This window comes from Carica papaya, chromosome 2 (genome assembly GCF_054855325.1).
Source record: "Carica papaya isolate Zhongbai chromosome 2, ASM5485532v1, whole genome shotgun sequence".
Classification (NCBI taxonomy): Eukaryota; Viridiplantae; Streptophyta; class Magnoliopsida; order Brassicales; family Caricaceae; genus Carica; species Carica papaya.
Window position 1 is genome coordinate 9457209 of NC_142310.1, and position 27451 is coordinate 9484659.

Here is a 27451-nt window from a genome sequence, read left to right on the forward strand (position 1 = left end):
AAGAGCCAAAATAATGTAATCATTATCCCTAATTTTTGACCTCTCTCTTCTATTCCTTCAAAAGCGCTACTATTTCTCTCTTTTCAAATCACCAAAAAAATACTTAAAGGAATAAACTTTACAATTTTTTTCTTTTTATACATCCCCTCCCAAGCCCAAATCTCATCCCTCATCGACTATGCCATCACCCAATTTATCCCCAATAGACCATATACCATATTCCAAAGATCATAAACCACCGGACATCATAAAAGAATGTGATTACATTACTCCGCAACTCTTTTGCACAGATAACAATCATTCACCATTGCTCTGCCCTGACTCATCAGTTTATCAACCGTCAAAATACATTATCTTTCGACTCCCTCGTAAAAAAAGCAATTCTTGGAGGAGTCTTGACTTTCTATATTTGATTAGGAGAAAACTATACCAACCCTTCTACATGTCTACCAATCAGGTGGTTATAAAAGATTTAACAGTAAATTTCCCATTCTTCTTCAATTTCCAAACATCATGATCTCTATCATCATTTAATTGCACAATGGACAAGAGGTGTAACAAGACTTCATACTTTTCAATCTCACAATTCGTTGAGATTCCTGTTCATATTCACTATTCACTCCTTGCCTCCATTTCCCTTTCTATAAGATTCCTGAACATTGATTTTCTTAGATTGTGTAGTGGCATATACCCACGGGAAATGAATCTTAAGACTTCCCCGACCAGCCCACTCATCCTCCCAAAAAATAATTTTATTCCCCATGCCCACTTTCAAGTTGAAACATTCTTGGAATCTTTAATTCCCCATATGTATCTTCTTCCATAACCCCCTCCCATGCGATCTAGCCACTTCTCTAGCAGTCCCTCCTTCTTTTATACTCCCCCAATGTGCTTCAACAACTCTCTTCCACAACCTATCTTTCTCCCTCATATATCTTCAAATTCATTTCTCTTGAAGGGAAATATTGATTTCAACAAAGGATCTTAATCCCAAACCTCCTTGCTTCAAAGATGACTTCACATCTTCCCTCTTTATCGAGTGAAATCTCCTTATGCCCTCGTCATCAGCCCAAAGAAAAGGACTAGATAGCTTTCAATCTTCTCGCAACCTTCACTGGAATTGTTAAAGTAGACAAATAAGAAATAAGAAGATTAGTCAACGTGGTTTAATGAGGGTTAATCTTCTACTCTTAGACAAAAACTTCCTTTTCCACCTTACTAGTCTTCTCTCAAACATTCAATCACTGATTCCCAGATCCTCCCATCTTTGTACTTGGACCCCAGCGGAAGGTCAAGATACGTAAGAAGAAGGTTTAAAATTTTTAAGCCCAATGCCCCTACTAAGTTATCTTCATCCCTACAATCCCCAATTCAAACCATTTCTGATTTTTTTCTATTCAATCCACATACTATTTGAAAATGCAAGAGAACGCACCTTAGGTTCAAAATCATCTTCTCCCCTAGTTGACAAAAAATCAATGTGTCATCCGCAAATAGCAGGTGAGAAACTCTCCACCCATCAATCATCTCTTCCCACCATCACTCCCCTCAACAACTCCAATTTATTTGCTTTCTTTAATAGTCTATTCAAAGTTTTCATAACGATAATAAACAAAAAGGGAGAGAGTGGACCTCCTTGCCTCAATGTAGATGCCTTAAAAAAAGCAGAAGACCCACTAATTTACCAACACAGCAAAATATGAGGTGGTAATGCACGAATACATCCATCTCCTCCACTTCTGGCGGAAGCCCAGTCTTCCTAGCGTATAATCTATAAATTCCCAACTAACATAATCATACGCCTTCTCTATGTCAAATTTACACAGGATCTCTTCCCTCTTCCCACCAAATTGTATACCACTTCATTCGCCATTATGACAGCATCTAAAATCTATATTCCCTCCACATCACTTCCCCTAACATCTTAGACAGTTTCCTACCCAAAACCATTCAATATTACCTTGTAAATGCATCCTATAAAATTAATTGGCCTAAAGCCTTTTTAATATTTTCTTCACCTTTTTAATAGAGTTCAAAGATTTCACAAAAGAGTCTGATTCATGCAACTCACTGAAAACATCCAACAAATCCCCTTTGACAACATGCAAAAATTCTTGTAGAAATTTCATGTTGAAACTGTCTGGCCTTGAAGTTTCGTCACCATTGCAGTCCTTGAGTCCATCCAGAATCTCTTCTTCAGAAAGCTCTTTCTCTAGATTGATTATATTTATCTCACTCAATTCCTTGACTTGTAATCCACCCAACCTTGATCTTCTCCCAACTCTTCCCCATATGAATTATGAAAGAAACCTTGGTCTTCTCCCAACTCTTTCCTCCTGCAATCGTGATTAAGTTATGATTGCAGCTTTCTCAATTCCTTTGATCCTCCCTCTCCATGTTTTCTCCTTCCCCTAGCCACTAATGCCTCTCCCTTCTTCTACTTTCTCGTCTCAATTTAAGTAAATTGCACCATCCTGATCTTCAATACCTTCAACTGTGTAACCCTCAATATATTACTAATTTTTTGAATTTTTTGCAGTACCCAAATAGACCTGCTCTCCTCTCCTTCTCTTCCCTCTTCCCTCTCTCCCGTAATCTCTCCTCTTTGTTCTACAGAATCTGGTTTCCTAAAGATAATTGTGCCATTCTCTTCTTCTTCAACTAACATCATTGCCAACTCCCCCATCTTCCTCTACATCATTCCCCTCTTTCAGATTATCTCCCTCCACCAACTCTTCTTCTCCTTTTCCTTTTCTGTCATTCATCATCTCATCCCCTTCTTCAGTCGACTTTGGTTCATCAGTACTGGCCACAATCTCACCTTCGATTTCAACCTCTCTCTTCCCTTGTTTGCTTGCTCGAATGTCGCCTTCCCCATTTTCCTTCATCTCACCCAAATTTTCATTCGAGTCAGGTCCTTTTTATGGGCCTCAAGACCCACTTCACCTTTGATTCATTACTCGGCCCAGCCCTCTCCACCCACTTTCCTTTTGCTCCTATGTAAACCTTTTTCCCCAATTCAGCCCACCTACACTGAATCTCCTTGGCCCACCCAAATTCGGCCCATACCTACCTTTGGGCCTGAAACAATTCCCTCTTTGTGCGTTTCAGTGAAGTCTTATTTGTCTGTCCTCTCCCCCATTTTGGAATTTAAAATTGACCTTATTTGCCTCCATCACGGGTCGTATCAACCCTACCCGGTTCATCTCTTCTCCCTTGGTTCATGCTACCTCTGCATACGATTTCATCCCACCTAACTCCACTGAAATCCGGAGATCCACAAAAAATGAGGACCCTTAATGGATTCCTTCTTCAGAGTAATGCCCTTCTCCTTCCTTACCTCTCCTCTTCCCACCACCAACTCCTCCTTCCTTCTATCTGGATTTACCATAGAACGATTAGGTAACTCAATATACTGATTTCATCACCTTCCACCAGCCAACCGCCTCTTCTCCTTTCGGTATAAAGATTCCCTTCACCACCCTCCCTCTTTCCTCTGTGAGAAACAAGTACCTCCCATTCCGGTTACATTTGAGTGCCATCCATAGTTTATGATTTTTCCCCCTTGTGTGCTTCCCCACGACTTACCTCCATTCCTATAGTAGAAGTCTTCGAATGCTTCCACAAGCCACACCACCTCCTTTTCCTCCAGAGATATCAAGACTCATAATCCTCTGTTATTCACTTATCCTTGTGCCCTCCATTTTCTGCTCCTTACAGACAATGTCAAATGACTTATTTTCGATAACCAAAAACTTCTTTCCCTACATCACCATTGTCCATGCCCCTTTTGGTCGGCCTACATGATCGACCTACCTTCCACTTCACCAAACTCCTTTCTTTTTCTGCCTAGCACTTCCCTCTCTACCTTTTTCCTCACTCTCCCTTCCCCGCCCTGAGATAATAGCTCGCCTTACTATTTCTCTCTCTAGGATTTTCTCTCTCTCTATGCGACTATATAAGGGGTCACCCACTTATTCTGGTTTTATGTTCGTTAGTGTTGATGCATAAATACATCATTTGGTTCGACTTAATATTTGGAGCTTCCTTCATTTGTTTATGTTTAGCTTGAAATCAACCTAAAATATAAGGTGCATTTCTCTGACTTGAACAATATTAGGAACCTAAGTACGCACTATTTCATTATTCATTCAACTAACAAGGTAAACTGGACAATGAGAGAAAACTGATTTTACTTTGGCATGCTTGGAAGGAGAACATTATAGATGCACACAACTTGAAAAGTCAACTTAACACTGTATGATAGTCAACTAACCTGGTTACAGTAGATTATGTAAGCAAGACACAGGTACACCAGGAGGAAAGGCAGGATAAGTGGAGCGAGGAAAAAATATGTAATGCCAAGTAGTCCAAAGAAAAGGATTCTTGGAATGTCCTTGTGGTAAGATATCGATGGAACTTCAAATTCGTCATCTGAACTTTTTGTAAAAGGTCTTGTTATTAGACTGCGGATAAGAGGGATAACACGGAAGAGCTCTGATGAAATGCTGGTCCACCCTGATGTGACAACATAAGCAACAAAAAAAGATGCCTGCAGGAGAAATCAACATTCACTACCTAATTAAACACAGCTGATTACACTTAAAGACACATTCGATATCCATTGTCAAAAAACTCAAAGTGTTTTACTCCAAATTAAGAATCAGGATTTGCATGTGTCTGATAAATTGAGTTGTATATTACAAGCACATGACTCCTATTTATTATTGACTCTATGCAAATACCAGCTGGGAAAACCAATGCAACTTCCAGAACTAAGAATATTCTCTTTGACACTTAACATTTTTTTGAGAAAAAAAAAAACTGGTGAAGGATGAATTTCAAGAATTAGCATGGAAGTGGGTTTCATGAATTAGACTAGCAAATGCTTCTTCATTAATCAGCACCCTGATGGATTTTGTACCCAGCTATCTATAGCCCAAAGAAACAATGCTTCACCATCAACTCGAATTAAGCTTTTGCTTGTCAAAAGAAATTTCATGCAGCCAGTATTGAAATGGGAAAAGTGAAGAAGCAAAAGAAAAGAGGTTTTAATAAACATGGAAAAAATTAAGGTACAGAATTGACAAGAATCATTGATCTCTGACCACATAATCTAAAATTACATATAAAATCAAATCTGAGGGAATTTTTCACGTTGAAATGGCCTCTCTTCCACTTCTTTCAAAGAAAAAACTTCAGAAATTTTCAGTATATTTTTCAGCAAAAATTGTTTATATTTTCACCGTCAATGAGAAAATGGGAACTATAGGCACTAACATAAAAATATTTATACAAGTTTGAAACGACAGAACAATGGCCCAAACTTTTTGTCTACGTTTCTTGCTTTCGAATAAAATAAAATGTTTCAATCTCATTCGTTACTGAAAAAAAAAAATACATGCATACATGCACATATATTTAAGTATTTCAAACAAGTATATATTCTACCTGTGCTGGAACAGCAACAGCTAGCTTCGCTGGAATGTCCTTTGGATCCAGAAAGAGAGAAACCCGATATAGAACTGATCCAGAAAATAATGTCGCAAAGAAAATATTCCATATTGTGAACCATAGAACTTTTTTACATGCGCTCTTTTCAATATCACTATGACAGATGTATCCTTGAATGGAAGAAAGGAACTCCATGATAGGAGGCACAGTCTTCAGAAACAATAGAAGAATGAGACTGGGAAGGTATCCAGTAACTACTTGAGTAACAAATTTTCTGCAAATAGCAAATAACCAAGCACTTGAGTAAACATAGAAAGAGAAACAAAAAAGATTGCAAAAGATATCCAATAGACGACATTCAAATCATGTTGTATCATGAAGACATACTCTGAGCAGATGTTAAATTGACAGCACCAGAATCATGCTGTCTCAAGAACGAAAAATCTACCAAGATAAAGCACTAGTTCTACAAATAAGAATTCCATTAGCTAGTGCCTATCCTAATATTTCTTCTGCTTAATTAGAGTACTTTGCACTACTAGTATAAACTATGTAATGATACAACATCTCCTACAAACAAATGAAAAATACCTGAAAAGAGAAGAGTGAAGCCACAGACGTAACCGTGGATCCTTTACAACACGGAATCTCCTTATAAAATGAAGTAGGTTAAAATTTTTGTGGAAGGAAACATTATCTGTGATGTGTGTGCAATATAAAGATCATTGTCGTAGTACACATCTCTGCATCCTTTTCTATTCATTTTAACTTTTACTAGTATCTAATCTGAAAATGCTCAAGGTTAGTAGTCTCCACACTATGTTGATGAGCTTAAATTAGTTTGGAGAATTAGACAACAATAATCCATGATTCTTCATGTCAAATATATTTGAACTGCAATATCACAACGGAGCTAAGTTAATTGTTTCTCTCTGGCAATAATATCCCGTATGGATTTTGTGATTAATCAACTAAATTAGACAAGATATGACAATGGGGATATTTTAACTTGCATAGGCACTAGATTTTAGGGAAACACAACTACTAAACTTCAGGTTCCTTTCTATGTTATTAAAGATGCTTGCTTGCGATAAAAAGACAAAAAATATCCTTTATATGTATGTGCATGCATATATAATATTAGATCTTTTATCATTACTTCCAGTCTTTGAAACAAATGAATATGTGAAATCATGTTTCTATGCATCATTCTCACTTTGTAGATTAGAAAACTCATAATTTATAGAGAGAAACCTAGAGCAAAAGGGAAGATAATAACAAAGCAGCAACGCTGCACAAGTAATGATGACCACGATCAGTATTCAGAGATAATAACAATAATCAATTGAAGTCCTTACACTGTTAGAATGCTTTTCAGAAATGGAAACCAGATTTGCAACTGATTTAGGTTCGTAAGACCTTGCACAACGAGAACAGGAATAAGGAAGAGAAATGTTAGAAGAGTACATGCAACAACAACTACAAGCTTAGAGAGCCATCTTCTCATGAATGATGAAGAAAAGAATGGCCAGTAAACATCATGAGGTTCTGGAGCTTGCTCTGTGAGCCAGTATGTAGGATTCACTGATTGTTGCACGTGGAATGCAGTTGCAGCACCATAACGAGACTTGAAGGACACAAAGGCTGCTCGAATTTCCTTTTTACATAGCAAAATGCAATCAATAAAAGCACATAACAAACTATAATGAAAAGAAATCTTGAGTTTTTAACATTAGAGATCTCTAGTGCAATGTTTATTTCACACAACAAAAAATGTTGCTACAAATGGACCATATAAAAATAGATTGAAGTGATTACCCTTATATGCGTATAATTTAATGGGTAAAAGAGAGTGCACAAGCTTTTATGGAAGACCGAAAAACTGGTAAAAGCACAAACCTTCCCTGCCATTGTAACCTCCGATTGTCCCATTCTTACATTCTGCTCAATTGCTTCTAACTGCTTCTCATAGTGGTTCAAAAGATCAATCTTGTGCCCAAAAAATCCAATGCACTTGTACTTGTGTTGAGTGGGATGTGAGCGTAAATGGATGAGTCTTTTATACATATTTTTTGCATCATTCTACAAGGGAAAAAGAATATAACAAGAAATTCTTAGAAATGAACTATGGTTAGGAAAAATTTGTTCAAGTATAAAAAGATCATTTCCTATCAGCTTAACTTTTTGGAATAATCAATAACAATTTATTATTTCACAAGATATCTAGAGGCCCAGGTCTGGGATCCTAACTGCCACTTCAAGTCTGTTAATTAATTATAGCACAATTAGGGTGAGCTTGTGCTTATAGATTTCTTTCAAACTGATTATGCTCAAGTTGAAAAAAATGCAGCAAATTTAATTATCACCGAGAGGTATAAGGCTTCCACAAGGACTGCTAAGATGAACTAATTTTAAGATTTTATAATTGAGTTAGGTGATTAATTATTCCCAAAGCTTAAAGTAATAAAAGCTGTCAAACTTTGTTATTTATATTTGAACACACTTCATTGTACAAGGCCAATAAGTTAAAAATGTAGCCAACGGACACGCCTGCCAATACCTTGTGCTGAAATTTAATTTAACAGAAACGGCATATCTAGGAATTAGGATCAGTTAACCCAAAACCTTAATCTAATAGGAAATGACCAACTTTATTATTAATATCCTAGCAAGAATAAAGTTTACCATGTTGCATACAGATAAAAAAAGCTAAACTGAAAATCTATCAACTAACTTCAAGTGAAACAGTCAAAACCTATATACTAACTCATGGACAGATTCAAGTAAAACTGACAAATGAATAAAGCATTTAACAAAATTCCTTCAAAAATTATGGAGCACTTACAATCCAGATTCTAATCAGAGAATTAAATCATTAACGAAAACCGTAAGAGTGTCCTGAATTAAAATAAACCAGTAAATAAGGCCTTTCCACAGAACAGCCTATTTGGATTTTTCTCCACAGCTGATATATATATATATATATATATATATATATAAATATATATATGAATAATTGAAAAAACTCCTGTACTATTCAAAACTTTCCATATTGGCCCATGCACTATGTTGTGGTTGAAATACACCATTAACATTAAAAATTAATCCAGCTTTCATATTTCACCAATTTTTTGGAGCACATCTGCTTTATTACCTAGCCCTATGGTTATAATATCCCAGTTCCAGATATCACTGTAATAACCATCCTTGAAATTACTCAACACTTAACCAAAATGGAAAGAAACAAATTATGAAGGCATTGCATACACAAATTAATTACCACTCTCTGTGTGTGAGAGAAAGAGAATGTGAAGAAGAAAATATAAAATAACAATCAAAAGAAGTACTCACAACAAGAAGTCGAAGTTTACTTGTTCGGCGAATGACTATATGTGAAAGATATGTAGAAGGATGATACTCTGAAAAGAATCTCTCAACACTTTCGCGGACAGTGCTCCCAGTGGAGACAGGAATACTGCGAACTAAGATGGTGAATTGATGAGGTTGAGGCTTAGATGAAAGAAAATAGGCTATCCTTTTTGAAGAAATATAGTTATATTCCTGCAAAACAAAGTACGAGAGTACATAAGTTTTTTCCACTGATATTGCTCCTCACAGCAAGTATACATCAAGTGCTTCATTTTTGTCTCGAAGGAAACTGTAATAAGTAGTCCACAAATCAGTTTCCTTTTCATAGAAGCAGTCGTAGATCCAACATAGAAACAGAGATCAATTTATCATCATAGTAATACTTTTATTACACTTCAAAGACAGATTTCAAAAAAAAAGAATATTACTATAAAAAATTATCTGATAAGACTAAAGGAAATAAACGCAAATAGAATACTGAAACTGATGGTATTATTGCAAAATTCTGCCAATGGCGATTACAAAAAAAGAAATAATAGCAATTTTGAGAACGCTACCTCCTTACTACAAGTCTGTTAATTACCCTCCACCCCCTATTCTGATTCTTCCCCATAGATTCTCTCTCTCCTTTCTCCGATCCCAAGATCTAACTAACTCCTATTTCAAATTACAAAACAACCCACAAGTAAGGGTATTTGTGGTAACTTATCATGCCAGCTCACCCGCCAGCTCCATCTTCCCTTTTGTTCCTCTACTCTCATAAACAAACTTCACTAGATGTCTGTCAATACTCGGGGGTTCCGAAGATACCTTGTCCTGAAGGTGGAACTAAGAAAATTGCTAGGTGATGATGTCTGCGGGTTCCATGTGGCTTCAAATTCTGGTAATTCTTTCCACTTAATTAACACCACTTGGGCTGCTGCTTCACTCCTTTGGGATAACATATTCCCAACACCTCTTTTAGTTCAACTATTAATTCCAGTTTTGGGCCCAGCATTGCTGGTAGCGGCTGGGATCATTCCGCTGGTCATAGAGCCCGCTTAAGCTGGGACACATGGGAGACAGGATGAATGGATGCCGGTGTGGGTAGATCCAGTTTGTAAGCGACAAGTCCAATGTGTTGTATTACTCTGTATTGGCCAAAAAGTGAAAGCAATAAGGTTGAAGTTTAAGTACACACTGTCTCCTTTGATGAAGATCAAGACAGCATAAAGCATGATGGGCCAATTGAGAGGAGATCACGATCCAATTCAAGTTATACATGGGCAGCAAGAAGATGAGCATAAGATGGACCTAATTCAAGACATATATAGGCCACATGAGGGAAATAGCATTATGCCTAGTGGGCCAATCACAAGATCATGGGTCAAGAAACTCAAGCAAACCCTTCAAGTTTATGTTCAAGAATGGATTAAGAAAGAAGAAAGGTCTGGGCCGAATTTAGAGATGTTAAAGGATGGAAATTGGATTCATTGAGCCTTTGGGAGAGGCGACCAATTACTCTCCTATAACTCAAGGAAATCGAACACTAAGAGTCCTACAAGGCACTCTCAGCAATCACTCTTCCACAAGCTAAAGAGTCCTTAAAGTCTTGAACACTTGGCTATTTCACTCTTCTACAAGTCTTGGAAGCCGATCACTCTTCTTGAAGAATTCTTGCCAATCACTTCTCTCATAAAGCATATTGAACATGTGAAGAATAAAGAATTTTATCCCACAAAATCATGGCCAGTTTTAAACATCAATCTCATAAAGAATAAGAGTCCTTATCCTACAAAAGTATGGCTGGATTTCAGCTCATCTACAAAAACCGAAACTCTTACCAAATTAAGAGTCCCTGCCAAGCACTCTTCTACAAGCATGGATGATTCACACACTAAAGAGTTCTTGCATTTTGTTCTTCTTTAATCCAAGAGTAAAGAGTCCCTTGTCATGTTTTAGCATGCGGAAATCATGATCTTTAAAGAGTCCTTATGGCTGCCAAGATAAGCATTATAGTTAGGAGTCATTGTTAACTTAGGCGTCCTTTTTCTTTAAGGAGTCTCACAACCTGCCTTGATAAATAGATTCTCTTGTATGCAATTTTATTCATTCCATCATGAATCAATAAAGTTATTCAAAATGTAGCCGATGGCTAGCTCACTTCTTGAGAGGTTTCTCTCAACCTTCTACTTGCATTAATGATTGATTTCAACCTATTAAGGTATTCTTATGGTGTTTTAATCAAATCTTTTTTCTTTTATCCCAATTATCTTAGTTTCAATCATAAGTTAATTGCAAATAAATAAAAAAATTTATTTAGAAATTGAGTTTTAATACTAATCGTGTATGTGTGAGTTCGGATTGCAAGTTGATCCTAGGTTCCGCATCATTTGTCTTCAAATTGGACTTCCTTGTAGTGGTTATCTATAGTTGCCTTCATCTTAACTCGTGCGCGGCAACATGTACATTTAGTTCATCAAGGATGGCATCACGTTCAAGGAGTTGTTTGACCACGAAATTAGTTGACCTCTTGGCCCCAATTTACAGCAAAAGGGACGCACCCCTACCATAAACAGCTTTGAACAGCGTAATACCAATTGAAACATGATATGTAGTGTTATACTAATACTCTGCCCAAGGTAACCAACAACTCCCTGTCTTTGGTTTTTCTGATGAAAAGCAGGGGAGGTAACTCTCCAAACACCCATTCACCACCTCTAATTGGCAATGTGTCAGTGGATGGTATTCAGTACTTTTTTGTAAGCTGGTATCCCGCAAACGAAATAACTCTCTCCAAAAGTCATTGAGAAAGACATTATCTCGGTCTAAGACGATTGAATATAGAAACCTATCAAGCCCCATAATTTCCTTGGTGACCAATGCTGCTGCAATTGCGGTTGCTGAATAGAGATGCTTGAGTGGAATAAAATGGCTAAATTTACTTAACATGTCGACCACCACTAATATGAAGTTAAATTCTTATGACCCCGATAATCCCTCAATGAAGTCCATTGAGACATCTTCCCAAATGAGTTGTGGCACAGGTAGTGGCTGTAAGAACCTTGCGGGCGGTAAGGATTATATCTTCTTTTGTTGGCAAACTGCACATGTCTCCACATATTTTTGTATATCCTTCTTCATCTCTGTCCAATATAAGTCTGTCATGGTCCTTTTGTAGGTGTGGAGGATGCCTGAATATCATCCTGCCAGGCTATCATGAAAATCATGAAGAATACGCGAAATCAAATCCAACTCTCGTGACAGAACCAATCAACCTTTGTACAATAATCGTCCTTGGCCTAAGGAATATTTAGGCCATGTATCTGGGTCCACTTCCAGCTTTCTTTTAAGACAGGACAAGCGGCAATCCGCCGTCACTTGGTCTACAATTTTCTGGGCATTAATAACCACAAGAACGTAAGGCTAGAAAGTTCTGGAATTAAGAACTGCCTGGACAATGCATCTATTGCCTTGTTCTCTAGTCCGGTTGGTATTGGATCTCTAACTCATGCCCAGTTAGTTTGGATAGACAATACTGGTACTCATCATGCACTATCCTTTGTTCCAACAGATACCTTCGGAACTCTTGATTATGTGCACTACAAATCATCGTTCCTGCAGACAATGGCACCACTTTTGAGTGGCCAAAACTATAGTCATCAATTCCCATTCATATACTGACTTCTGTCGTGCTTGGTTGAAAAAAGCACGACTAAAATAGGCAATGGATCCTTTGCTTTAAGTCAACACTGCCCCAATCCCACACGTATGTGCCTGTCTTAATAATGGAAGGCTGAGAGAAATCCGGCAATGACAACACGGGTATACAAACCACAGCTTGTTTATGGAGTCCTGCTAAGATGCATCTTTTCTTAATAACAGAGTTAAAAGTGCCTACAATATACCCATAACCAGCCACAAACCTACGGTAGTAATTGATGAGACCCAAGAATCCTCTTAGCTCCTTGATATTCGTTGGGGCTGACCACTGAACCATCACCACAATCTTGCAAGGTCGATCACAAACACCTCCACCAAAACTAAATGGCCAAGGTACTCAATCTGAGACCGAGCAAAAGTGCATTTTTTATGGTTGGCATACAAATTTTATTTGAGTATCAACTCAAACATCATCCTAAAGTGCTACACGAGTCATAAGGTTACTACAGTCTTATACAAGGATATCATGGAAGATACCAGGACAAATTTGCAGAAATAGTGTTTGAAAATCTTATTCATTAGTGACTGAAAGGTGGTCAGCGTGTTGATGAACCCAAAGGGCATCACGAGGAATCATAGTACCCTTCATGTGTGGAAAGAAATTTTCAAAATGTCCTAATTTATATGAATCTGGTGATATCTGAACTTGAAGTCCAACTTAGAGAAAACTGATGTCCCTTGTAATTCATCAAGCAACTTATCAAAGGCCGAAATAGGGAATCGACCAGGTATTATAACCCGATTAAGAGTGCGATAGTTCACATAAAGACGCCAGCTCTCATCTTTTTTTCTTAATTAAGAGCGCTGAATTTGAAAAAAGACGCATGCTTAGCTGTATAACCCCTGTTGTCAGCATCTCTTGAACTAACCTTTCTATTTTATTCTTCTGTGAGTGTGGGCGGCGGTATGTCGAATACCGATTGGATTGTGACTTCTTTTAGTTGTATCTTGTGATCCACCTTCTAGGTTATAGGTAATCCCTCAGGCATGTCAAAATTACTTGAAATTGCTCTAAAACCTTCTATATCAGGGCTGATATTCCGACTTATCGTTATTGGTACAAATCAATCTCCGAAACTTAAGTAGCATGCCTTGATCATCTTTTTCAGGAAGATGCATTTCTTGTTAATGGTTGCATACCCTTGTAACACCACTTGGTTATTCCTAGTTTAAACTTCATTAGTAGCTCGTCTCAATTGACCTTCATGTTGCTAACATGCTGAGCTATTGCATTCTTAGCACCACGGCTTCCCAAATCAAAAGGAAATTTTGTACCATCGTCAATCCTTGCATTGTTATCACTATTTTACAACATATCTCCACTCTTTTACCGTCACTCCAGTGCCCATTACAACCCTGTAACCAGTAGTCTTCACCATTATTATCTTCAAGGTCTTCAAAAAATCTAACCCGATGAAATTATGGGTTTGCACCAAATCCAATGAGAATAGTAATTGGATACCGTCAATGCTGCTGTTGAGCTTCATAGTCCCCCAACGTAGTGAGCCCCTTTCAGGACCCGAGAACATGGTTCGAACCTGAAAGGGTAAGTGATTGATTTAAGTGAAAAGGAAGAAAAATAGAGAGAAAGATCGGAAGAAAACAAAACAGAGGAAGAAACTGAGAGAGATGAAGAGGTTTCTGATAGGAAGATAGAGAAATCCGAGACAGATAGAAAATTTAAGTGAGATGACGAAAATATATTCCAAATAATTCATTCAATGCTTACATCTTCGGAAACATGAGATTATATACAAGAACATCTCTAGAAATACTATGAATCTACCATTTTCAGAAAACCCGAGAGCCACCTTGTTCTGGGAACCCCAAAGTCATCCATGAAGAACCTTATTTTGCCGACTCCTAAGAACTAAATGTGCCCAGTTAAATACACATGCAGATTGTCGTCCACGTGTCCCTCCCCAAGATTCCCCAAATGCATGCCAAATAACCCTATTTTTCAGACAATAAACCCTTACCACCAGTGTTACCTTGCTCATTTTCTCCTGGTTGCACTGATCCTTACAGTCCCACCATTGAATTTAAGGATAATTTCCACTGACGACTCCTCAGTCTCTGTCGTGCCTAGTTTCCCTTTACTGTCATTGTCTTCCTCATCAAAAACAAGTAGCACTAGAAGCTCATTATCTTGCATTAGTTTCCTTGGGTGTACTTCTCATCACACTTAGAGCATGACTGATGTGAGCATGAACATGGATCAAGTTAGCAGAAAGAATATCTCAATACCAAGTGGGCCCATTACAATGGAGAAAACTAAAAGATTACAATAAAATTTCTAACTTTTTATTCAAGCGGGGATCCATGAAGAAGATGGGTTTGAACCCAATAAAAAATCCTAAGAAAAGAAGAAAACAAGGTCATTAATCCAATGGTATAATAATATATACTATTCACCCCAAGTACAAGAGGGAAATAAGTAAGAAAATGGAAAAATTCTGCAAGACATGAAAAAGGAAAATTCTCATAAAATTTTATTTGTTAATCATGTAGGAAATCTTCACAATTAAAGATCAACTAACAGAGGAAATTACTCATAAATTGCAAACTATTTTGAGAAATAGGAAAATTCCTTAAAATGTTAAATCTCGCAGAAAAGAAAAATACTTAAGAAAAAGGAAAATATCTTAACAGAATTTTTTTCCCTAAATCAGTCACAATTAATTAAAATATTCTCTATTTAAAAAGTTTTTTTCATAGGAAAATCATATCTATCCTATTTTAGTTGTAATTTTCTTAATTTTTTCTAATTTTCAATTCTAATCTAAATTTAATTTCCTAAGTAATTTCTAATATTAATTAAGAAATTATTCTTTTCCCTTATTATTCGTATGGTTTAAACTATAAATAGGTTTTCAATTTAGAATTGTACTTCATTCAAAATTTTTGGTTTATTAATAAAATTCAGATATTCTTATTTTAAACTTTCAAGTTTGCAAGAGTGAGTGAGAGGGTTCTCGACTGAATTATTGTGCTATGAATTGGGATCATTTATTGAGTTAAGTCTTTTGACGTCTTTTCAATTCTAATTCTTTATTTCTTTCCCAATTATTTTGATTTTCACTCCCTTATTGAGTGTGGGTCAAATAAAGAAGTTTACGTAGAATTTTGAGTTTCTGATTGCTGATATATATGCGGGATTTTGAATTCCGTTATTGATCCAGGATTCCGCATCAATAACTCCTTAACTCTTCTCGCCACCACTCCCATTCTGATAATCTTCTTACAAGAGTTTATTTTCTATGGGTTAAAGGTCACTCTCCTAGGATCATGGGTTCTGTACGAAAAGGCTCCTATATTTTTTCCATAGACTTGCCATATGAGTTGATAGTAACTTGTTCTTCCCGTGGCCTTTTAAGCACCCATATTTTTTATTCAATCAGCTAGGCCAGGTCCATATTTGGCCTAGTCCTCCCCATCTCGTCAATCGCAATTCAGCTTTTACCTTCAACTTGAGCCTCCTCATAAAGGTACTCTCAGGAACCTCCATCAACTGCCCTTGAAGTGGTGCAAACTAGAGCTCGAAGTGCCCAAGGTATTTGGCCACTGTTCCTTACTAGTGCATCCTCAAAAACTGCTCATGCAACACTCCATTCTATGATTGCTAGAATGGTAGCAATGAATAGTGTTTGAAATCGTTCCAATCTATGAATAAGTCTCGTGCCTTAGTTCATTGGAATCAAGATAAGACATCAAGGTCCTCCCACAGCCAACAACCACTCTGCTGAGATCATTCTATTAATCTAAAAGTAACGTTCAACTTGAAATATCCAACAACTGGGGCTATCCCCAGAAAAAATTGGCATCTGTAATAGTAATCTGGCCAACCACTCTCCTCCTCCCACTGCTAGTAGGTCCATCGCCCCCTATCCCCCACCTACTACTCCTATACTTTCCACCTTTTGCCCAGGGTGCTGCTCCTATTTCAATTGCAGTCTGTTCCATTCAGGAGATTTCCCCACCAAACGCATGGAATCCTCCGTCGTACTGCACCACGTACTCAAGAATTGAGTATTCTATTGTTATTAGTTGGTTCGTTAGAGATGAGATTATCTTTTGGGTCTCCAAATGCTTGGATGATGTTTTGTACTAACTGCTCGATAGAATACTCAAGCCTTGGAAATCTCTATAATTGTTCCTTCATTCCACCTATCTCCTGTGCCATCGTGTGAGGAGGAGACCAAAGGAAATAAATCAATTCTTGAGTCCCACTTCTTCTGTGTCATCGTAGATTGTTGACTCTTATAGCAGAATGATTAGATCAAAGGAAATAAAAGCAAATAGAATACTGAAACTGGTTGTATTAATGCAAATTCTGCCAATGAAGGTCAAAAAGAGAGAAAGTATAGCAGTTTTAAGAATGCTACCTCTCTCCTAATACAATTTGCAATGTCAGTGGCATCATCGGTTCTATTTCTTTCCCTCATCTTCGCCTCTTTCCTTTCCTGATCCCAAAGTCTAACTAACTCCTCATATTTCAAATTAGAAAACAGTCCCCACGCAAGGGTATTTCTGGTAACTTATCCTGCCAGCTTCTTCTTCCCTTTTGTTCCCCTCCTCTCATAAACAAACTTAACTAGGGGTCTATCATTATCATCGTAGTATTTCAAAAATATATATTTTAATTACACTTGACAGACAAATTTTCACATTCTAATAAACAAAAGTATCTGAAAGATTCTCTTACATAATAAAGAAGACAGCAGACAAATCCAGTAAGAAGATACACAGCAGAGAAGTGAATCCATAACCTGCCAAAAGCTAAAATTAGTAGGTTTTTCTTAAAATCATCTTGAACTTAAGCAGACAAGACCAGTATTCTAGATGCAGCATGAAACTACACAACTTAGAATTTTTGAAGTTGCAAGTAATCCAAATATTTATCTGAAGTAGAAATAAGATTGCCTGAGTTAATAACAAATGCTTGGAGAAACAGATCTCCTTAAAGTTAGCCACAAATATTTGGAGATTTCATGTTTTTCCATTTTAAAACTCCTTGTCTTTATGAAAGCACTCTTGCACATAGAACAATCTGAAATCAATTAGCTAGATGGCACAAAGAACAGAGTCAAGCTATTATACAGAGAGCATCGAAGCATTAACAACTCCATTATGGGGTTCAAGAGTACGGTAAACAATAAGTATTGGCTATATTTTGGTAAAGAATAGTGCGTTTGTATGACCTGACACTAAATTAATTAGAGAGCCATTAAAGCATTGACAACAGCTCTACTAATATGTTCTTAATTACTTAGAGAAATGTGCTTAAAGCATGTTAGTGTTGATTTAGAAACGGAAGTTTTGAGTTTGAACAATGATGTTTACTGTAAATCGTAAGTGTAGATTGAGAGGAAAATAGAATTCCTGCTCCTGACTCTGTCTTAAGTCCAATAGGCCTCCCTTTGCGGCAGGTAAGTTATCTCACAAGTGCAATGCCCGAATTTTTAATTTAACTATCACTCAATGTTATTGAAATATGTTTTGGGAAATTACATGAACGTCTTTTTAGTTTGGGTGAAACTACAGTTTGATCTTTTTTTGATAGAAAAAGAAGTATTATTAAGATGAGAAAAGAATAATAATAGTATATTTTGTAAGTTGTCAGTGGAGTGCAAAGGGTTTCTGAAACATATGGCCATATTTGTAGATAGTTCAATCTATAGAACTGAGCGTCTCCGTCGCCGTCGACACGGTCGCGACAACATCATTGTGACTAGGCAATGTTTACGGGTATCCGGAAATTTGTGAGGATAGAGCAGAAGTCTTTCAACATTACTGGAGAGGAGGAAAGGCTGAGAGTTTACGAAAATGGGAAATGATTTCGAAAGTCAATATTTTTTCTTAAGAGGGATGTTGATTGGCTCAGGAGGAGTAGTTTCGGTGGGAGAAAAGGGAGGAAGGTTGGGGAAGAAGTTGGAAGAGTGGGGAGCGGACACTATGGATGGCCTTGAGTTCAATTCGGGGAGAGAAATTCTTGGTGCTATCCGAAGGTTCCACTGAAGAAATGAAGGGTTTTAGGCAAATCTTTATTCTGGAAAGGGAAAAGACAAGCGGATGGTGGCAGTTCATGGAGTTGATTTTCGAAGTGCAAGGAGTCGAGCTAGTGGAACCAGAATGGTTGAAGGGGAAGGGGAGGCTGATGGTGAGGCAGGAGAATGTGGAGGATTGGAAAAAATGTTCAGCTCCCAGATCATTTTCTGTAAGTTGTCCATGCTGTGGAGAAGAAATGGAGGTTAGGGTGAGCAGGAAAGGGAAGGAGACGGCAGCTGCAGTACTCAAACAACTAGTGCAAAATTCGCACCCGGTAGGGCAGGAAAGATCCGTGCCCATAGCTGGAACCGGTTTCATGGAAAACGGAGAGGTGGGTGGTCATTTCGGGTTCACGAGGATTCAAAACCGTTCGGTTCGTGATGGACCGAGACCAGATCAAAACGTAGGTGGGTCCCGTTGTTTTGGGAGATACGAATTAAAAGCTAACGAGCCTATAGGGTAGAGAAACAGGTTGAGAGTGGGCCGCAGATTTACTTGTCGGGAGAAAGGGAAGTGGATCGACATACTCAGCCCAAGCAGATTCAGATCCAACTCAAGCCTAAGAGGCCAGTTGGTTTGGAGACTGGTGAACCGCGGTCCGACCGAGAATCCCGAATCAGTTCAAGATGGAAAAACATATGAAAAAAGAAAAGAAGCAGAGGGGGAGAATGAGGCAGAGTGTCGGGCTTCGATGGAGAATCCGAAAATGATGACCAGGGGTGTCAAGAGGCAAGAGATTGTTGTTTGTGATGGCGTTTCCAGCACGAGGACTAGGGAATCGGCAGAGGATAGTGGAAACATTACAATGCCGGATGAAAGGGATGGTGGTTTCAACAAAAAGGGGAGAGAGCCGCTACCAGAAGGTGCCAACATCATTCAGCGGGCGGAGAGGGGTGCGCATTGGTCTGTGCAACCAAAGAAGGTAATGATTTTGCATTAATGGTGGTTGAAGAAAATTTTGATGATTGTAACACTGATTTTGAGGAAAATGGGCAGGAAAGTAGCAGAGAGATTGAAAGGTTATGATGTGAGCATGCACATCAATCATAAACAAAAGATCCAATCCAAAGAAAGATGAGGGAATAGATCAAAAAGGAGATCTTATAGCCAACCCTAAATTTTTATATGTCTCTTCATTAATTTGACCACAATCTCTTTTAATTAAAGGAAAAGACTAAATCCATCTTAGTTAGGAAATTAGCTTTTAATTTTTAATTTATTTCCATATGTCTCTCCTTTTAATTTGGCGACAATCCCATTTAATTAAAAAGAAAAATTAAATCATTCTAACTTAGAAAATTAGTTTTTAATTTTTAATTTATTTCGTATGTAATTGTAAATTAAATTAAGATATTTTATTTTTCTTTTTATTTATTTGACTTAGCCTATAAATAGGCCACAAAGTCTTCATTATAAAGTATTCAAGAATTATCTCAATAATATTAATAGTGTTTCTTTTCAAGAGATGTTTTTGCCGTTTTGTTGAGTAAGGAGTGGATCTACTTATTAAGATACGAACTTATAATATTTTTTCATTCTATTTCTTTAATTTTCAGTTACCTTAATTTCTATCATTCTTGATAGCAAGTTAAGTAGAAATGATTTCTATAAGATAAATTCTTTTGATACCTTTAAATAAAATTGTATAAATTTCTGATCACGTTGGTTGATCTTGGACTCCATCTAAACCTACTATTTTTTACTTTTGCACTTTTAAATTCTTGCACTGTTTATTTATTTATTTCATTTTTTTCGTTCATCTATTCAAAAAAAATATTATCTCATACATCGATCCAAGCAAGACATAACATCAATTGACACTTTCTTGACTTGATAAAATCGTTGTTGAGTATCGCTATTTTCTTTTTTAATCTACTTTTCTTACAATTTTATTTCCTATACAAAAAAAAAAAGAGAAATAAAAAAGAAGAAAAGGAGAGAGAAAAGAAAGGAAACAGAGGAAAGAAATCCCGTCGGAAAAGTCTTACTTTTTTGGTACTCAACCATCATTTTTGAAAAGGTGCAAGAACCACCTCTTCATAAGGCAAAAGCTCATTTTATTTTACTTTTTTTTTTTACAACCACGTACATTCACATTTACATAGTTCACTAAATACTACATTTATTTTATATATAATGTACTAAACATCGAGAATAGATTAGTAAAAATATCTTTCGGATTTCCCTTTGGGGCAATACCGAATCCCTAGATCTTTTATAAACTGTCAATTTTTTTTTTTTTACTCTCAGTTTCTTTTATTATTCTAAGTTTTAGTTCTTTGATATATTTAAGCATCTAAATTACATCTTAGACCTTAGCATAATTGATAACACACTACCTCTTCTTCTGTGTGTTACACTCTTACTTCTAGTATTGGTGCAGTATTTATTGTATAGGACTCCTTGTGATGTTTTAAAACAATATTTGAGAATACTTTAATTCAATAGCATTTATCCGGCACTTAACTTGAGGATAGGAGATAGAAATGTAAAAAGCAAGAGTGTGTGAAATTATTAGAGGATAAAAGTCAAGTGAGTGAAATACAAGAGAATTGATGAAGAAACTTTTTTTTTTTACTAATCCTTTTACAGGAAATCTTCTTAAAATGTCAAGTGAGCATCAAAATCCTACCAACATAATACTTCTTATGGAAGTTATGCATGCAGAATTGGCATGACGTAGTCAAAAAGTAGATAACTTGAGTAGTGGTCGAAGTGAAGCAAGACACAAGACCCTAATACAAGGCAGCCTAGAACTCAACATCCTGAAAATAAGGCCGAGTCTTGTAATGATGAGGAGGAAGATAGGGTGGAGAGGAGAGAAGAAAGGAGGGACAGTAATATCAGCTCCATCAAGATGAGAATACCATCTTTCAAGGTGGAATGATATCGACGCATACTTGGAGTGAGAGAGAAATGTAGAACTAGTTTTTGACTGCAATAACTACCACGAATAAAAGAAGATCAAAGTAGCAACGATAGAGTTCACTGACTATGCCTTAGTGTAGTGGGATCAACTACTCCTTACTAGACAGCGTAATGGAGAGCGACCAATATCCTTCTGGAGAGAGATGAAAGCAATCATGCGAAAAAGGTTCATACCCTCTTACTACTATACAGAGATGCATCAAAAGTTACAGCGCTTAACACAAGGGTCTATGTCCGCTGAGAACTATCACAAGGAGATAGAGATGGCCATAATCAGGGTTAATATAGAAGAAGATCCCGAAACAACCATGGCAAGATTCCTTGAAGATCTCAACAGAGAAATCAGGTAGAATTACAATGCTATACAGAGGTGGAAGACATGGTGCACATGGCCATGACAATCGAGAAACAACTCAAGTACAAAAGGAGGGGCACATCATATGTCACCCCTACCTACAACTTGAAATGGCCCAAGAAAGAAGAAAACAAGGGAGCAGACAAGAAAAATAAAAAGTCTGCACCACTTGATACAAAAGGTATGACACCTAACTCATCTAAAAAGTATAGTACAATTAAATATTTTAGGTGTCTCAGAATCGGACATATCGCTTCTCAATGCCTAAATAAGAAAATCATACTATCAAGAGATGATAGTAGAATTGATAGTGCTAGTGATTGCGAGAGCGAAAATAATGATAATATGTCATCACTAAAGGATGTTGAGAAAAGCGTTGAATATCCAGCTCAGGGGAAACCTTTGGTTATCAAGAGAGTTCTGAATGTTCAAGTCAAACAGGAAGAAAGTAATCAGAGAGAGAATATCTTCCACACTCGTTGCCTTATAAATGGTAAGGCATGTAATCTCATTATAGATGAGGGTAGCTACACCAACGTTGTTACTACTATCCTAATTGATAAACTTGGGTTGACATACACGCGTCATCCTCACCCTTACAATTTGTAGTGGTTGACTGATTGTGAAGAGATGAAAGTGACTAAGTAGATACTAGTTTCCTTCTTTATTGGGCGATACACTAATAAAATGCATTGTGATGTTGTGCCCATGCATGCTAATCACATCCTACTTAGAAGACCCTGACAATATGATAAGTGTGAAACTTACGATGGCTATAGGAATCTTATTCCTTTAGCATGAGTAGTCATAATTTTACACTTACACTGCTATCACCTAAGGAGGTATTCAAATATTAACAACAACTCAAAAACTTCATAAAATCCGAAGAAAATAAAGGATTGAGTAACATGAAAAGAGAATGTTACTATATGGAACAAGAGCTAAGGAAGCCATCTTTCAAGAAAAAATTATAAACTCACCTCAAATTTTTTTTTGTTTAATAGTGTTGTTTTGCAGAACATTTTTTTAAAAAAATAAGATTGGTAAAATCCCTGCATAACAAGTGTCCGATTTAAAAACGAATCGCTTTTGAAAGGGGAGGGGATGATGTGAGCATGGACATGAACCATAAAGAAAAGGCTCAATTCAAAAAAAGATGAGGGAATAGACCAAAAAAGAGATCTTATGGCCGATCCTAAATTTCCATGTCTCCCCATTAATTTGACTATAATCTTTTTTAATTGAAGGAGAAGATTAAATCTATTTTAGTTAGAAAATTAGTTTTTAATTTTTAATTTATTTTCATATGTTTTCCCTCTTAATTTGACCACAATCTCTTTTAATTAAAAATGAAGACTAAATTTATTTTATTTATAAAATTAGTCTTTAATTTTTAATTTTAAATTTATTTCCTATATAATTGTAAATTAAATTAAGAGATTTTATTTTCCTTTTTATTTACTTTACTTAACTTATAAATAAATCACCAAGTTTTCATTATAAGACATTCAAGAATTATCTCAATAACGTTAACAGTGTTTCTTTTCAAGAAAGATCTTTTTACCATCTTGTTGAGTAAGCAGTGGATTTACTTATCAAGATACGACCTTGTGGCGTTTTTCCATTCTATTTCTTTCATTTTCAGTAATCTTAATTCTTATTATTTTTTATAACGGATTAAATAGGAAGGATTTCTATAGAATCAATTCATTTGATACCTTTAAATAAAATTATATGAGTTCCTGATCATGCTGATTGATATTGGGTTCCGCATCAGACTACCTAGTGAATTTGCATTTTATCTGTGTTTCTTCGACACCATCATTTGGTTTCTGTGATTGATTTGCATAAATAACAGTTGGAACTGTAGTATTTTTATAAAGCTTCTTTCCAATATAGACTAGAGTCTCAAAATTCCTCTGCAGTATTTCTCCCCCTATATTAGATTCCACAATGGCTAGCAATTACTGAATGTGATTTGTGCTAAAATCAGAAGCTTTTTTCCACGAACATCTCATCTATACTTGTATGAGTTTTTTTTTTTTTTTGCAACAAGATTAAAACACTTGCATCCCTTTCTATTGTGAGCATAACCAATAAAAACACATTTTTCAGATTTAGAATCGAGCTTTGATTGAAATATATGTGGAATATCAACAAAACAAGTATATCCAAAAACCTTTAAAGGAATATATGGATATGTTCAAGAAATTAGAAAAAAAAAATTTGAACTTATCTAGAGGAGTGATAAACTTCAAAACTTGAATAGGCATTCGATCCAAAGTTGCGTACAATGGATTCATAATGGCTAGCTCTAAGTAGCACCAGTAACATAATCAATTTTTCCTCTTCCTCTAATGTACATCTGGACTTATTGTGACCAGCACAACAAATTATCGCCATTAAGACGAATGGTGATAATTTGGACTAGGTGAGTTTCAAAATTAGAGGAGACTCGAGGATTATGGGTTTGGTTAACATTAGGTGGAGACAAGGAGTAAACAACCCAAATTTCTGACATGGTGGAGGTCTATTAATGTTGTGATGGCTACAGGAACAGCTGTTTAGGGTTTAGCCAAAAGATCTTGCTTGGACACCATGTAGATTGAGAGGAAAACAGAGAAACAATATTATTGTTTTTAATTTTCTCTAATTTTTATCACATATTACAAGGTCTCCTGCTTATAGTATGAGGAGATCTATACAAAAAGAGACTCGCCGCCACCACCATTGCTGCCACCACCGATACTATTATCGTTGCTATGATCAAATCCACTGCCTGCCCCATCACCACCATTGCTCATTTCTTTCCCCAATTGTGCCAAATATATGGTAGAGTAAGAATTTTGCTCTTAGTAATTTACCTCTTCCGATACAACTACCTTACCCTACAGAATCTATCACTCTACCAAATACGAAACGTAGCCTAAAACTTGCTCCTATTAACTAATGTCAACTAAATGATCATGAGCTCTTAGCTCAGTAATCACTTCTTGCCCTCAAAAGCTTTGGCAGTTAAGGTTAACATAGTGGACCCTTTGTGCAACTACAATCCCTTGATTCTTGGGTGACAAAAGAAGTAATGACCTAAATTCTTACATGCTTTTACAAATAACTATACCTTCACAAGGAAAAATGTTGAAAGTACCACAATATGCCAGAAGTGATTGCAATGCAGTTTTATAGAAGATATTTCATGTTAAATGAAATTAAAGGTAGACTACCTTTTTGAGCCACTTTTTACATTGGAAATGGTAAATACATCCAAAGAATTATTTGACAAATCCTTGAAGTCAATCTCATGAAGCTGACCTCCTGTGCAGTTTACTGGTAGGAGAACAAAAATCCCAATGATTCCAGCAAACAAGAAAACTTTCAAGCTGCAAAATCAATATAGAAGTGGCATGACGTTGAGTAAAAGAAAACTATAAACAAGCCACTTAATTACAAAGAAATTGGAAACAAATACATCAAGCATTTTCAATTTGTTATTCATGTAATTATAGTTTTTGAGTAAAGGAGTGAAAAATGAAGGAGATATATGTTTTCTAATCCCGAAAGCCTTTTGGCCTGATTCCTCCCATAGGGAGCAAATAATATCTTGGCTAGTTAATTTTCCCAAAAATGGGTTTAAGCTATAATCCATGTGGACTACCTGAAGGTTATAATGCGCATGAAAACCACAGCATCTAAACCTGTAGAGGACAATAAGTCATCTTCAGAGAGACTCCAAGCTTTCCTCAGCCAATCTGGTGAAGGTATTAGCCTTTCAAGGTTGAAATGGCTCCTCCTTTTAGAATTTCCTTCAGCTAGCAATCGAGGTATATAAACTTTATAATTACTGGGTTGCTTCCTCAATACAGAGTACAAAATAAAGAATAGGACGCAAAGGCCAGAGTTTATCCCAACAGACGTTAGAAGAGCTGAAACAAGCATTTCCCCAATAATCTCAGTCTTTCAGAAGGATTCTCAGTAAATTGTTAAGACTGCACCAAACAGGAGAGAATTTAATAAGGATACTAAAAGAGAAGCCATGAAATAAACCTACTCTAATATGTAACCACCAAAAAAGGGGATCCAACAACAATTTTCTACACCAAAACCAATAATGGCGCGTACAAACAAGCAAGCAGGAAAGGGGGAAAAAGACCATCATATAAGTAATTATAGAGGAAGAAAATAATGATAAATTATAAACCAGTTTGGTTAGGATGGTGTGTATCAGAAACATCTAACATTCGACTGCTAAGCACAAAGTTCACAAGAAGAGATGAAAAGTCAACCTGGTGTCCAAAGACACGACCTCCTATTTACACACAAGACAGAAACCACATATATGTATATGTACGTATTTATAAATTAATTAGCGATCAAGTGAATCATTCCCGTAAATAATAAGCAAGTTCGATAATCTTTGTTTATCGGCAAAGCGTCAAACTTATTCTCTTCCTACTTCTGGACTTGTGTCTCTTTCCATACATAGTGCAGCTTCACATAATTAACAGTCAACAGAGCACAAACCAACAGCAAATTCATTACAAGGGTAGAACGTAGCACAAGAAATTCAGTATTGTTAAAACTAAGAAACGATGAACTTGAATTGAACCCGGAAATTAAATTAAAGAGAGGCATTGAGCCCTAGAAAACAGTTACCAAGTAAAACAGAGAAGCAAAGGAAGAAAAACAGTGAAAAAAAGGAGATGAATATCATCAAACCTTACCTGTCGGAGTTCGAGATTTTGCAGCGTTGACGAGAAGAGAGTATCAGGTTGTTGCTTATATGCTAAGTAAACTGATACAGCAACAGCGACATTTGCGCGCGATATAGATTTCTTGTTGTCCTTATTTGTATGTACTTTTTCCCGTTCTTTTAGTTTTGTTTGAAATTTTTTATTTAAATATTACCGGAGACGGAGAAGAAGAACAGCACTACAAAAGGTCAACGGTTTCAGATTAGCATTTCCAATTAGCGCTCCAAGATTCCATTAAAGATTCTTGGTACAAAGAATTATACAAAATTATTGGTATAATATAATCTAGGGACAGACCCCTCTTCAATTTTACCATTTTTTTATTACTCTTTCTTAGTTAAAGGACGTTAAAATATTAAAATCTCCCCTGAATTGCATAAAAATATTCAAATTTTTTTATAAAGTACTTTTTTCATTAAAAAAATTTTAACTTTTAAAGATGAGATAAATAACGTATCTCGATCACTTTTCTCTAATACCATTTAAACTCGTTGATCTATTAGCAAGTTCTATAAATATGAGGTTTGATTCTAACGTTGTGGTGTCCAAGTCTGTAACTATGTCATTACTAAGGTCAACATTTTTTAGCCTTTTTTAACTACACCTTAACCACCACCCCCCCCCCCCCAATCAATTACCTCGACCATGGAATTCTCCAAACTCTAAGGGATTTCAACATTAAAATTGTCCTCGGTCTCTTCGTGATTTTGTTTTTTTATATTGTATAAAATTAGAAACTACAACACCTATTGTAAAAAGATATGACTTTTCGTGAATTTGTAAGAGAAAAACTCTTATTGTAAAAATATATGACTCTTGATGAGTACATGAGAGAAAAAACATT

General features: G+C 36.4%; 1 protein-coding gene across 4 annotated transcripts in view; it reads right to left on the reverse strand.

Annotated features, from left to right (window-relative positions):
• The window catches only part of LOC110819964 (Early-responsive to dehydration stress protein (ERD4)), a 30024-nt gene extending 3235 nt beyond the window's left edge, over positions 1-26789 (reverse strand). Inside the window, exons 1-9 of one of the 4 annotated variants that reach the window (XM_088213227.1) lie at positions 26573-26789; positions 25512-25842; positions 25081-25236; positions 17231-17294; positions 8806-9015; positions 7354-7536; positions 6813-7111; positions 5452-5728; positions 4277-4552 (exon numbers count right to left, since the gene is read on the reverse strand). In XM_088213227.1, the coding sequence (XP_088069353.1) occupies positions 4277-4552; positions 5452-5728; positions 6813-7111; positions 7354-7536; positions 8806-9015; positions 17231-17294; positions 25081-25236; positions 25512-25792 (1746 nt within the window). In that variant the 5' untranslated portion in view covers positions 25793-25842; positions 26573-26789. The remainder of the gene's footprint in view (positions 1-4276; positions 4553-5451; positions 5729-6812; positions 7112-7353; positions 7537-8805; positions 9016-17230; positions 17295-25080; positions 25237-25511; positions 25843-26572) is intronic. The other 3 variants (XM_088213226.1, XM_088213229.1, XM_088213228.1) reach the window with 3 other exon arrangements.
• Between the last annotated feature and the right edge of the window lie 662 nt (positions 26790-27451).